We start from the raw sequence: 13,930 nt of genomic DNA, 5'->3' as shown, positions 1-13,930 counted from the left end.
TACACCTAGAATGCATCAGGGGTGAGTAAAACGCAGCCTAATTTTCATTTTTGGGTGAACTAACCCTTTAATTGTCGTCTTCTCCATTATGTAAAACCAAACAGGTTATGCTTTTCCCCAGTCACTCTGATAAACATGTATCACTGTTAAATAAGTGTTGTGGGTTTACAACTTTTATTTGCAATCCTAGAAATATACTAGGGAGGTAGTTTGTTTGCAGATGCAATACAGGCTTGTCTGACTGACCTCCCTGTTGCCCTCTGTGTGAGTGTATGTGTGAAATCACATCTATTGATCAGCCTAATGCAGGAGGAAGAGCCGGCGGCAAGGTGATCAATGCGCTCTTAATTAACCCCTGCGAGAGAGCATGTGTGCGTCTATACGCTGGGGTTTGGGAAGGGTGCTAAACTTTGGTCAGGGGTGTATAAATACACCCATCCCAACTGAAACTTGTGACATTCATGCACACTTTCTTACTTACTGGCTGCAGTGCATGACATGCTAACACGCAAATGATAACAGAAGACACTTTCCAGCAAAATGTACTTAAAAACATTGAGGATGTGAATGATTTCAGCCTGGAGTCTCAAAACTGTGAGTATTTTGTGTGAGTCTGTGTGTACCAATGCTAAAAACTCGACAAGTTTATGCATGTTCAAAAATGTTCATGTTCGTTACATAAACAACCAGAATGATTTCATTTTAGTTTAGTTTATTCTTTAGAACCTCTTAATTTACCCTGTGTGTTTGTAGGCCAGGTAAAGTATCTTAATATTACTGAAATAACAGACTAAATAACGGGAACGTAAAAAGTGATAGGTTTAGGGGTAGGGTTTGCAGAAAGTATTATTAGCTTTGTGTAAATATTGCCATTTTGCACTTCATTCCTTTCATTTTGTCTCATATTTTTTCTAACTTCATTTCCGTTTCAAAACATCTGTGCTCTCTTTCAGACGCTGTATGAGATGATGGTGAGGTTCTGATACGTCAGGGACTGTGTGATATGTTTGATATTCGGTTGCTTTCCTTATATCACGTCAACTAAATATCAGACATATTCCTACAGACTCTGGCACAAATCTTCACATTCTTGGCCTCTCTTCATTCACCATCTGAGTTCATCAAAGATTACGTTCTTGATTGTTCCTTGAACAGGTTTATAGCATTTGAGCAACATAAAAACACATAGTAAGACATAATTCATTTATGTTTTTCATGTCTTTGCTTTCATTTCTTTACATGCTGATGGTAAAACTTTCTGTTCTGTTCATTTATGTTTTAACAATTCTTTCTTTGTAAGATTTTTTCAAAGTAACTTTGACTCTGAATGAGATATTTGCAACTGTGCTGGCTTAATTGTTCAGGTATCATACAGTTTAGGTTTTCACAGTGATTCTATGGAAGAACTATTTTTAGGTTCCCCGACGAACCATTCCGTGAACAGTTATTTAAACAACCATTTTTTTTCTGAAGAACAGTTTAATAATCTAAAGAACCTTTTTCCACAACAAATAACTTTTTGTGGAATGTTAAAGGTTCTTCATGAAATCATGCCAATAAAGAAACTTTATTTTTAAGAGTGCATTGTACAGTAAGTCCTCAAGATCCAGTTTTGAATTCGGTGTTCTTATTTATGCTTTCTAACTGAAATTAAATGGCTAACTGCATTGTAATAATTTGCATTTACTCATCAATTATTATAGGTATTACAAAGACACATTTATGTCAGGCTTTAAAAAGAGAAACTCACATATGAGAAAATATACGTAATCATTGTTTAATTATTAATTAATTTAAGTTTTCATTAAAACTTTTTCTAGTATTCAACTTGTAGTAGTCAAAATGTGTGTGTGTGTTGGGGGGGGGTATCTGCATAAAGGTTGAGTTTTACGATGTTTTCAATGTTTTTTTATTTTTTTATTTGTTCACTCTAAATAAAAGTGTTTATAGATCTAATTTTTAAATTGTCATGAAAAAGATTTTCACCTAGGAAACTGGCCAACAGGCTGTCAGTTAAATAGGCTTGGTCTAATTTAACAATACTCTCACTATTGGCATCCACAGTCTAACAGGAGCATTATGGACCATCAAATTTCACAATATATAGTCTGACTCAGATCAAGAGCGATGACTCTCTTTCAGACGATCCTTCTTTGGTTCTCAAATCATTTGAATCACTGTCTGATTTGGTTTGTATAGTATAACCAGTAGCCTTTGTGTAATAATAATAAATAATAAATCTGTGTGTGTGTGTGAGAGAAAGTAGCAATGCTTGAATTTAACCTTTAACTCATGACTCAGAAAGCAGTCAGAAAGTCTAAAAACTAAAAAGCCAGAGTCCATGTGCTCAAGTTATGTCAGCTATACATTTTTATAAGGAAACTGCGTATGATTTCATGCTATTTCAGTCTGAATAGTGAAAATACATGACACAGAAAGTACTGTATATGCCTGAAGCATTTGGTTGGTCATTGCTCTTTTTTGGCATCATGAGATCGGTAAAGATGATTTCATCGTTTAAGGTCTTTTCTTTGCCAGTTTTACTCAGCTGTCATACAGAAGTATGCAGAAGTATATGTAGTTCAATCAATATTTTTTTTGTTTAAAAAAATCCTGGTTATTAAAAAAATAAAACTGTAATGCATCTAATAAAGCACCATTTAAAAATATATATATAAATATATCTTGGGGTGATGCATTACACCCAATTATACAGATAAAATGTCATGAAATTGTATTTTTGATATTTTGAATATATTCTAAAACATGTTTGTACACAACTACTAGCATAATATTTTTACGTAAGTAATTTTAAAATGGTCCCAACATGTCTGTGTTTTCGCTATTTTTTTAATTTTAAAAACTACATTTTAACCCTGAATATATACCTAAATGCATACTCAATATAACCCTGAACACAACAGAAGTGGATGAGGTTGTCAGAAAAGGATCTGTGCAAGTATTTGTTATTGATACACACAAAGCTCAATTTTATAATCTTGTTCTAATTCACTGCTCATGTACAAAAAATGAGTATAGCTTGAAGGGCCAAACATAGGACATCAAGGATGTATTCATGCGATTGGCATTTTCACCACAGTGTGCACAGTGTATTTATTAACACACAGATTAGTGTAATTGCATACGCGATTACATCAATAAGACTGCATAAATATCCATTTTGACACGGAGTAAATATTGTCATACCATTTTTAACAAGCTTGTTTTTTTGTTAAATGTGTTCATGTGCACAATTTAACTTTCATTTTTTGATTTGACTTGTTTAACTAATTGAAAATGTCTTTACTCTTAAACCTCCATTGCTGCATGCAACGTCTAGTTTATTATTATCTGTGCACGAAAACACAAAAATAATATGCATTGTTTCTTGAAGCAACATAAATTAAATTAACTTCAATTAAAAGTAACAGCTTTGTGTATAAAATGCATAACATCATATTTATCTATGTGTGTTATGGTCAAGTAGGAGGGTCAATTGCGCAGAAGTACAGTATAAATATCAGAGATCATGGAGCATCATCACAATAAAACTCAAGAGTCTCTTAAGGAAACCACAGGAGAACAAAACCCCAGAAAAGATCGCTATACAAGATTCACGGGGAAAGGTAAAATCTTTATTTCCTTTTATAAAGTCTTACATTTTCTTTTTACATACAGTATCTGAATATGTCTTAATTTAGGGATCGTTTAGTTAGTCTGTCAGGAAAAAAAGATAAAAATAAAGATATATAATTAAAAAAAAATTTTTTTAAATAAATATATTAAAAAGTAATATAAATGATCTAAAGCAATAACTACAGTAATAAATAAAAATAATGTTTTACTACAAGTTATAATAAGTTTTACTGTAAAATAATAAGAAAACCGTAATACCAAAAAACAAGATTCAAAGGTAAAACAATATATTGTTTTTGCTGACGGTTTAATAAAACGTTATCAATTCTCGATCAAATTTTAACAAAACATTTAGTTACCAAGTAAAAAATGTACCATTGCTATATTTCGAGAGAGATGAAAGAAACAGCCAGTTATGAATGTATCATATATTCTTTTTGATTAACATCATACATGAATGCTGTGGAAATACTGTGATGCTCAAAACAGTTAGAATTACAGCTCATTGATGATGAAAACTGAAATCCACAAGATTTAAACAAAGCTTTGAAACCAAGTGCTGCATACAAATGTATTGTTCACTACAAATGATAAGTAATAAAGGCAAAATAATAATTGAAGAGCTGGATTTTTACAGATGGGTTCAAATGTCCCCACTGGTCATATACTGCTGATCGCAGCCTGTCTGCTAAACGCACTTGCTCCAACTCTATCAGTGAACAGAGGCGGAGAGTGCACATTCAACACCAAAGGTACATCACCGCACTTAAAATAAATGGCCTTACTTTATTTATGTGTGGCACTAATGTCTAAATACATAAACCGTAATTCTTTGTGCTATTTTTAGGCACCTGTGAATATCTAGGACAGGTCTTCGGCATTGGCGAGAGTTGGATTACTAAAGACTGCTACCAGTGTGTGTGTATGGAGCCCTTCGGGGTGGGCTGCTGTGATCAGTAAGTCTGCACTTCTGAGCCTACAGGAAGTTATTTTTTAAATCTATACACTGTTGAACTTTCCAAGCTGTTTGCATGTGTTGGGGCAAATCTACCCACTAACCTGCACATATTCAGTGTGTGTTTTCTCACCCTGACAGCAACTCCCAACCAGTAGATTATCCTGAGTGGTGTGAGCTCATCAGAAAGCCCGACTCCTGCACCAGTGTGGCTGTGATGAGAGCCAATCACAAACTCCCTTGTCTTTATGGGAAGTGGGGCAGGATGCGACCCGAGACATGGAAGTCTGACAATGATTTATTGTTCTAAATGAGATGTTAAATATCACTAACTTAGGTTAGCAATTTTACCTTTTGGGAATTGAAAAGCATCAACCATTTTTACCATTCTGTTTCGGGGAATTAATGGTTCTCTGCATCAACAGATAAGTCTGGTTTAGTGTTCAGATATGTTGACACTGATGTTGAGAACCAATATAATGTCACTATAGCTTTATCTGTTTAAATGAGGCTGCTATACACAATTTATTTTGTGATATAATTCTCAGCCATTTCATTTCACTTCACTGAGAAGGTTTTCTTATTAATGGAACACGCCACTTTATAAAACTGCATATAATAACAATATCATTACCATCATAATTTCTTTATGTTCTCTAAATATACAGTTAAAAATGCAGTTGCTCTAAATATACAGTAACTAGGATCAGGGGCATGTCTAGAGCATTTTAAGTGGGGTGGCCAGTCGGGGGCACTACAAAACAAGCCTATCGCAAGACATCTGGTAGGGGGGGCACCTGGGGTGGCCAGCCAAATTTCAGGGGGGGCCGGTGCCACACCTGGCCACCACGTAGACTTGCATTTAAGCAATTACAGACAAATTAATGTGTGATTCCATTGTTGATGCTTGAATATTTAAATAATTAAACAATTGTCTATTTGACGCTTATATTGTTATTCTTTAGGCTGGTTTATTTTGTACTTATTTTCCATGGGATTGCCATCTTTGAAAAAATTGTTACCAAATATGAGGAATGTCTAAATACAGTTTTATACCTGTATTGGTTTTGACTTTACAATATTACACACATATACATTAAAAAAACAAACATTTAAATTAAATATAGTCAAAATGCGTAACATTTAAAGTTAAAATAAAGTAAATGAAATCCAATAAATTAAAGATTTATATTTTATTTAAAAAAAATGTTTTTTGCAACAAAATAGGTAAAGGTTTTAGCTTGACAAATGCAGTTAGCACAAACAAATATAAAATGAGAAAATATCATGACAAAATATTGCATTTTTGGCATTAATTATTATAAAACAATGAAACTTTTTACTACAGTGAATGTAATATAATTCAAGAGATCATTTTAAAATGATAACGTTGTTGCCAGTGTACCGTATTCGTCCAGTGTGCCCATTATTCTTGAGTTGAGTCGGTGCCAGCAGCAGAAGATCTCTTTCGGTTTCCTCTCCTGTCAAACAGCAGCGGGGGACATCTGATAGTGTGTCGGTGAGTCGCTGCCTGTGGAGCGTCGCAGGTCAGAATAAACATGAACGCAAACCTAAAAACTAACGGTGGTAAACTCGGTCAAGATAAAACCGTTCAACCTTTGATTTTCTAAAACCTCTCAAACACACTGGAATGTGAAGTATTTAGCCAGGTGTGTTTTTCTACCCAGATGTCACGTGATAAGTCTGAGCCATCACGTGCCAACGTTCAAGTTTCAGGAAAGTTTTCATTTCTCGTCGGAGAAACCCCGCCCATCTCCGTCCCTTCTGCATAATTATTGGTTCTTATTCAGCGATCTTCTTTTTGATAGGTCCAGACTAACGTCACTCAAACTGCTGACGCTCTAACCGCGCCTCCTTCTTTAACCTGTTTAGAGTAATTGATATCGCTTCTAAAGCGAAGGACTTGAATTTCATCCGCATGAACTTATAGACATGGTGTCCGAGCCTCACTAATATGTAAAGGTGAGTTGATAAATATGCTATAATCGCAATAAATAATCGTTTACTGGTGAAATGTACCGCTAAAAGACCAAGTGTCAATGCAGGAACAGGCAGACTGCGTTCAAGGTGTTTGCCGACGTCACGCAAAGTTTATTTGCCTTTCTGTTGAATATTAAAGTTTATTTGTGTACTTTCTATTCATGCGGTAATGTTTCTTTGAGTCTGAGAGACGTGTGTGCCTTTATGGGGCTATAAATGTGTGTGCGAGCTTATATATGCGTGCATACAGTATGTGCACACATTTGCTTGACGTTGTTTTTATTTTAGTCGTTATAAATCATTTATTCACTAGCTTGTTCACTATTTAGGGTGAACTAGACAAAGAATATAAAAAAATGTATTTACATATCTATATAAAAAACAAGCATTATATTTGGGTGAGCTACAGACAATTTAATAACAAAAGTTAAGTTGTATGATTTTACAACATTAGATCTAAAAATGCAACCAAACAGTTGAGCTTAACAAGTTTTGGAGTAGTTGATCATGAAGATGGACGAGATTTCTGTTAACATTTATGTAAACGTATTAGAGAAATATATTTTAGGTTGTGTAACTGGTTGCCCCATTTTATGGTTCACTTGAATAGTCCATGTAGACAGTCCATGCTGTCAATGTGGGGTATTAATAGTGCATAAATGACAAGTTGTTCAAAATGGTTTGTACTAACGCATGTTACTACCCTTTGTATTCCACCAGAATGGACACCAAAACACCTCCAGACATGAGCAGTGCCGACTAACTCCAATGACTTCAGTCAGTTTAGTTTTTGAAAATGAATGTGAAACAGAAAACGAGAAGCATGGAAGAGGAGGAATTAACTGGAAATACCATGTGGCTTAAGAAAACAGTTCTGCTTCTCAGGTAGATATTTATAGGGGCAAGAAGAGATATTTCAGTAGATGCACATGCTTGTTTTGGTACACCCTGAAACCATTTTAAGGTAGTGAAAACAGTGTGATAAAAAGGAAGAGGTTTGGGTTGAATAGCAAAGTTCAACAGCAAGACTGGGGGTACATTCAAATTATAGTGACATTAAATAAGCCAGTCAGAGAACGGAGAGCTGTGAAACATGGATTACGGTGAAAGTGCTCTTTGTGGAAGTGGAGAACTGGAGCTGGATCCAGATATTGTGAGCGAGGAGGCGGGGAAACTGTATTCGGAGCTGCAGGTAACCAGTTAAGAGTATCCACCTTTATTCACCCACCAATTAAAATTACTTTTAAGGCCTGTTCACACCAAGGATGATAAATATCATGAGAACGATAGGTTTAAAAATCGTTCTAATTCTGTGAGAATAGGGAAATTCACACCACAACTATAACGATAATGACCGATTGTTGGAATCACTTTCAGAACTCTTTTTCCAGCTGATGAATGATAAAAACATTCAGTCAGAATTCGCTCGACTTCAAGGAGCTCGAGCATTTAAAGTTTGCAGATACAGATACATAATAAACAGAACATTGTTGTTCTCGGTGTAAACAGGACCTTTAGAGGCATTTTTATCATTTGCCACTTTTCACAAGTGTTAAGTTCAGAGAGCAGATGTTTTGCTGACTTTTCGTAAGGGAAGTGAACCGTAGTATTTTCCCCCTTTATAAGCACAAGTCATAAGTATCGCTCTTCCTGTGAGTGCAGCTGCCCACTAAGATAAGAGCATTAAATGTGTTGGGGGAACACCGCTGCAAACAAATACGATTCAGACTGTTTCTTTGTAGTCGGTGGTGGAGACTCATGGAGCTGGTGTGGTGGAGTCCCTGCTGCCCATCCTCGTCTGGGTTCTGGAAGGGCTGGCGAGCTGCAGGGCTCAGCTGAGAGAGAGAGAGGAGGAGGCAGAGAGAGAGAAAGCAGAGAGAGAAGAACTGCTGGAGAGGTATCAGACTGAGAAAACCCTGAGGAGAGAGAGCCAAGAGGTGAGAGAGAACTGTGTGAAGGAAGAATTGAAGGTCTTTTGTGACCTTTTAACCTTTTAAATGTAATTATTTCAAAAATAATTGACAGTTTAAGCTTTATTTTTTTTCAACTTTAAACGTGAACTCAGGTGCTCTGTATTACAGTACTGTAGTTTTGGATTTTATATTGACACCCATAGGCAGAGTTAGTGGCCCCTTCATGGCCCTTTTTATCGGTATTATCGGTTTATCGGAATTATCAGTTTATGCGAAGCTTAATACACCATAAACAGAATAAAGCTATTTGTGACCGGCTGGATAAGTTCTGTTCAAATTGGTCACATTGTTTTTTTAATATCCATTATAATATTTAATTATTCATTTGTAATTATTAATTAATTCACATCCTATTAATTCAACTACATTGAGTTTAACAATAATAATAATTTTAAAAATATTATTATTAAATAAATATACATTTCGCACAATTCGCAGTCAACCATGAATAATATATCTTAACTGATGTCATCTCATGTGAGTGTGCATGATTTTAAACATATTTATTATGTATTTCATTGTGCAGAACTTTTGTAATTAGAAAGGAAATGACAAAGTTGCACCTTTTAAATGTAAAAACTTTTTAAAAATTAAACTTGTCTACATACCATCAGCGCTATTTGGAGTTGGATGACCAGTTTGAGCAAGAGAGGAGGGCAATGCGTGCAAGAGAAAAGGAGAGAGAAAGGAGAGAAAGACAGCTGGAGAAGAAAGCCAGGGAACAAGCTGATCAATGTGAGTTTACTCTCCGAATAAAACCTTTCACCCTTCTGCCCTCTGTCCGCCTGTCTAGATTGGTGACACATTGGCATGGTCTATATAAATGTATATTTTAAGTATGTAACCATTGTCTTTTATTTGTAGTGATGGCTTTGGAGGAGCAGAAAGCAAATCTGACACGAGAGCTGAGCTCAATCAAACATACACATAACAAGGTCTGTCATCTCTCAAGTCTGTGCATCTGTTTTAGCTTGTTGGTTACTTTAAATTACTCTTTCTAAAATATTTTTTAAATCTTCTCTTAATATCCAGTTAGTACTGACACACCGAGATCTGCTGGAAAAGAAAAAGGAGTGGGAGAGTGAAGCCTTCACTTTTAGGTAACACACACTTCCCCTTTCTTGAGTTGAGCTGAGAGGTAATGGAATCCCACAATGTGGTACACATTTCTTGCTTAGCATGATTAGCAAAAAAAGACTATAATTTCTTGTGCATTTGAGAAGTTAAAAATTACAGTGTTGTTATGTGTCAGCAGGAAATTCTCTTTGTTTGCAGGAATCATGTGCACAGCAAACATTCGGAAGCAGAAACAGACACCTCCACTGAAGAGGTTCATTTATTTGTAATTCAGCGGAGGCAAACTATGTTTTCTCCAAACAGTACTTTGCATATTTGTGCATTAATGTCTACTATAAAACAATAAGTATCTGTACTTTCACAACATCATCTTTTTTACCCTTTTTATTTCGCAGCATGATCCAAAAGCTGTTAGTGCCCCTGATTCCACTGCGTCAGAAATGATCGATACCAGCAACAGCAAAGTGACAGATGCTGAAGTTAACCATAATAATGATCCGTCCTTTAACAGTGGCATCATAAGCTCCACCCCTGAGTTGGCTCATTTGAAGGGTTTTATTGAAAAAAGGTACAGAAATTAATAAAGAGGGACCGTAACATCTCATTGTTTTGTCCTAGACTGTTGCAGTTTTGACAATGTTGAATATAATGTATATGAACATTCAGCTTTGCTATCACAGGAAAAATGACATTTTAAAATATATTATAATAGAAAACAGTTGTTTTTTATACTGTAAAGGTGCTTTCTGACTTTCTTTTCTTTCTTTTTTATCTTGCACTTTTTCTCTTACTGAGTCCAGGAAGTGAGTGCGAGTTTGTATCTCTTAATGTGTGTAACATCCTGTAGATGTTCTTTTATTTGGTCATGTTAGATGATTCATTGTCATTTTTTCCTTCATGGAAACACAAGAAGAAACACAATCTGAGTTATTATTTGATGATATTTGATTGTATTTCTCTTATACAAATAATTAATCTATTTCCCATAAACATGTTATCTTTTTTATCTGTCTTTTCGTTCCGTCTCTCTCTCTCTCTCTCTCTCTCTCTCTCTCTCTCTCTCTCTCTCTCTCTCTCTCTCTCTCTCAGCTCCCTTGTTTGTTCAAAGACAGCAACTTCTGAATTCAACTCTAGTTTGTTTGATGAAATGAAACAAGCACAGGAGGATAAGAGAGAGGTGGATGAAGACCAGAAGGTGAAAGATGGAGAAAAAACGAAGGAGGAGGAAGAGACGGATAATGACTCTGATTTCTTGGAATGGGAGTTGAGAAATACAGACTCTGTGTTTTCAGAGTTATCTGAACTCAGCAAGGAATATGTAGAAAACGTCGACCAGGGGGCCAGTGTCAGAGGTACAATCATGTGTTTAATTTGAATGTATGTGTGTTGTTTAGAAGAAATTTCAATTGCAAACAGGGAGAATAGCATCAATCCTATTAACCACAAACAAAAATGTTTTCATTTAAATCATATTACTTCAGGCTGCAACAACAGAGAAACGCTAAATGCGTTTATTATGCAGCTCTCTGGAACACTTGATTCTGGTTGGTCAATTGCAGCATTCAAATATTTTTGTATAGTGACCACTAAACTGTAAATTTGACCGTTGCTCTTCTACACTGTGCTAGTTTCACGTATCACTCTGTCACCCCTTTCTTTTCATATAATAAAATAATTTCACCCCAAGCTAATATTTCATGTCCATTAATTTATTTATTTTTTTGGTACGGCCTTGTAATAAGCATTAAAATGTACAGTCAGCTGGTTATTTTTTGTAAAATAAACCATTTCAGGATCATTTCAAAACCCCTTGTTTATTTTAATGGGTTTATTTAGCACTAATAACCAACTGACTTTACATTATGCTTTACTTTAATATAGATCCATCACTGTCTAAATATGTGTGTGGTTGAATCTCTGTGTTTTGGTTTGGTTTACAGATAGCACAGACCAGTTCGAGCAGATTCTTTCTCAATATGAGGAACTAAAACACACTCAGTAAGATAGAATACAGCTTTTCTTATCAATCAATGGTTAATGTGTTAACCATTCAGTTTTTTCCTCTATCTGTCTCTATTCATGTGTGTATCCCTGTCATTGTCTCTGTCTCAGTGAAATGGTGGATACTGCTCGTAAGGCCCTTATATCCCGTGTTGAGGAGCTGACCAGTGAGAGATCTGGCCTGAATATGGAACTTGATTCTTGCCGTGACACCATCAGCCGACTGGAAGGAAAAACCAAAGAGATGGAGGATGAAATCAAGCGGTATTTACCTCAACTTATTTCAGTTTCAGCAGTTTAGTAAATACTTAACATTAGAAATGACAGTTTAAAGTCAAACTCAAAAATCAATGACACTGCTTAGTATTTTCAGAAACTAAGAATGATGAAAATTTAATAGGATTGAGATTAAGAAAAATATGTACAGTACCATTTAAAATCTGGTATTGGTATATTATCAAAAAACAGAAAAATTATGAAATATAAAAATTTTAAAAGAACTGTTTTCTATTTTAATACATTTTAAAATGAATGTATTCCTGTGATGTAATAGCAGTCATCAGTGTCACATGTTCTTTCAGAAATCATTCTAATATGCTGATTTGGTGCTCAGGAAACATTTCTTATCATCATGTTGAAAACATTCATGATGATTAATATTTTTGTGGAAACTACACATTTGTTTCATTCTTTGGTGAATAGAAAGTTCAAAAGAAACAGCATTTATTTGAAGTACAAATTTTGTAAACTGTCTTTACAGTTACATTTGATCATTTTAATGTGTCCCTGCTGAATAAAAGTAATGATTTCTCCAAAAAACTTACTGAACCAAAGCTCTTGAATAGTAATTTTTATCTGTTTTATTACTTTTAATGGTTCAAATGAATAGGGAACAGTTTGTGTTTTGCTTGTTTTGTTATGTATGTTTTTTTATGAAATGGCTTTTTATATTTTAAAACAGGTTACGAAAAGAGCTTGAGACAATCCAGTCAGAGGACCCTGATGTAAGTCTATGATAGATTTCAGAAATGTTTATGGACATCACTATTCTGGAAATTATACTGTCCTCTATTTCTTAGAAACATTGAAATCAGTCACTAGTTGCTGCCTCGTTCTCTCTTGCTCTCTCCAGGCCTCGCTACCTACCTCCCTCCGTCGCTTCTCTCGTTCTGAAATGGCCCGGGTGGTCATGGAGAAGAATCAGTACAAAGAGCGACTGTTCGAACTGCAGGAAGCTGTGCGGCGTGCTCAGCTTCAGAGGTGTGTTAAATTCCCTCTCCCAGGATGCAAATCTTAGTCTTCAATAAAAATATTCAGAACGGTATACTGACTGATCTGTTCACCTTAATCGTAAGTGGAGCATTATGGGTATTAATGATGCAACAAATCATGTGGCTTGTCTGTATATTTGCTTCTTTGAATGAAGCCAGTAAATAACTTCCCAGAGAAATCTCTCACACCTGAGCAACCACATTGTGGCAGATACCCACAGCACCCTAGGATTGTGACTTCTGCACAACCAAATACCACTTTTATTAAACACAGAACATGTAAAATTGTAGTATACACACTGATTTATGTATTCTGTCCTCCTCTAGAGTTACAAAAGAAGAGCGCCCCCCTGTGGAAGGGAAGGGTAGTGTCTGGAGCAGGTGAGGTTACTGTATATACTGTACAACTAGTCTCTAACAGTGAGTTGGTGCATGGTATTTCCTGCTGTGAACCTCTTTTTTTTCTTGCAGGTTTAATCGTTTTCTAGGTTTGACAAAGGGTCAGTTAGCACCAGCCACAGCTGTTGCTTTAACCATCTCTCCCACACCAGTTTCTGCACAAACACCAGTGGGCTCTCCACAGCAACTCTCTACAAAATCACCCCAAACAGAGTGAGTCCTCTTGCATTAGTAGTTTTAAATACCTGCTAATTGATAGTCATGATAGTTATTTTCCTTTGTATTATAGTGTTACATGATATGGGGATTTCAGGTCTCTAAGACCTGATTTGTTGATTCATCAATAAATGACTTGTGAGTAATTGACATTTTGCGTTCATGATATGAAAAAGTCTAGTTTGAACATGTGCCAAGTAGGGATGTTCATTTTAACCGGTTAATCGTTAACCGACCGTATAGAATTTTGACCGATTAATACAATCAGTTAAAGGGGTCATATGATGCTTTTTTAAAGATCATTATTTTGTGTATTTGGTGTAACAGAATATGTTGACATGCTTTAATGTTCAAAAAACACATTATTTTTCAAATACTGTACATTATTGTAGGTCCTCTAT

The 13,930-nt window shown here is 35.4% G+C and overlaps 2 protein-coding genes across 3 annotated transcripts in view; both read left to right on the top strand.

Moving 5' to 3' along the window:
• The first annotated feature begins 3,561 nt into the window (after window positions 1–3,561).
• LOC107684163 (prostate-associated microseminoprotein-like) lies at window positions 3,562–13,837 on the top strand. Its single transcript, XM_016480374.1, has 5 exons — window positions 3,562–3,626; window positions 4,274–4,388; window positions 4,484–4,592; window positions 4,733–4,999; window positions 13,804–13,837. Exons 2-4 carry the CDS (start codon window positions 4,274–4,276, stop codon window positions 4,899–4,901), a joined length of 393 nt encoding a protein of 130 aa, XP_016335860.1. The 5' UTR covers window positions 3,562–3,626; the 3' UTR covers window positions 4,902–4,999; window positions 13,804–13,837.
• The window catches only part of LOC107684161 (C-Jun-amino-terminal kinase-interacting protein 4), a 27,042-nt gene continuing 19,592 nt past the window's right edge, over window positions 6,481–13,930 (top strand). Inside the window, exons 1-16 of one of the 2 annotated variants that reach the window (XM_016480372.1) lie at window positions 6,481–6,574; window positions 7,313–7,477; window positions 7,557–7,784; window positions 8,335–8,529; window positions 9,180–9,300; window positions 9,430–9,500; window positions 9,598–9,665; window positions 9,841–9,895; window positions 10,038–10,210; window positions 10,732–10,994; window positions 11,583–11,640; window positions 11,755–11,907; window positions 12,605–12,647; window positions 12,776–12,903; window positions 13,242–13,295; window positions 13,386–13,526. In XM_016480372.1, coding sequence (XP_016335858.1) covers window positions 7,686–7,784; window positions 8,335–8,529; window positions 9,180–9,300; window positions 9,430–9,500; window positions 9,598–9,665; window positions 9,841–9,895; window positions 10,038–10,210; window positions 10,732–10,994; window positions 11,583–11,640; window positions 11,755–11,907; window positions 12,605–12,647; window positions 12,776–12,903; window positions 13,242–13,295; window positions 13,386–13,526 — 1,622 coding nt within the window. In that variant the 5' untranslated portion in view covers window positions 6,481–6,574; window positions 7,313–7,477; window positions 7,557–7,685. Of the gene's footprint in view, window positions 6,575–7,312; window positions 7,785–8,334; window positions 8,530–9,179; window positions 9,301–9,429; window positions 9,501–9,597; window positions 9,666–9,840; window positions 9,896–10,037; window positions 10,211–10,731; window positions 10,995–11,582; window positions 11,641–11,754; window positions 11,908–12,604; window positions 12,648–12,775; window positions 12,904–13,241; window positions 13,296–13,385; window positions 13,527–13,930 lie in introns of both variants that reach the window. The other variant, XR_001633820.1, reaches the window with a different exon arrangement.

This window comes from Sinocyclocheilus anshuiensis, unplaced genomic scaffold (genome assembly GCF_001515605.1).
Source record: "Sinocyclocheilus anshuiensis isolate Anshui unplaced genomic scaffold, SAMN03320099.WGS_v1.1 scaffold1893, whole genome shotgun sequence".
NCBI lineage: Eukaryota > Metazoa > Chordata > Actinopteri > Cypriniformes > Cyprinidae > Sinocyclocheilus > Sinocyclocheilus anshuiensis.
This window is presented reverse-complemented; position numbering and strand designations above follow the sequence as displayed.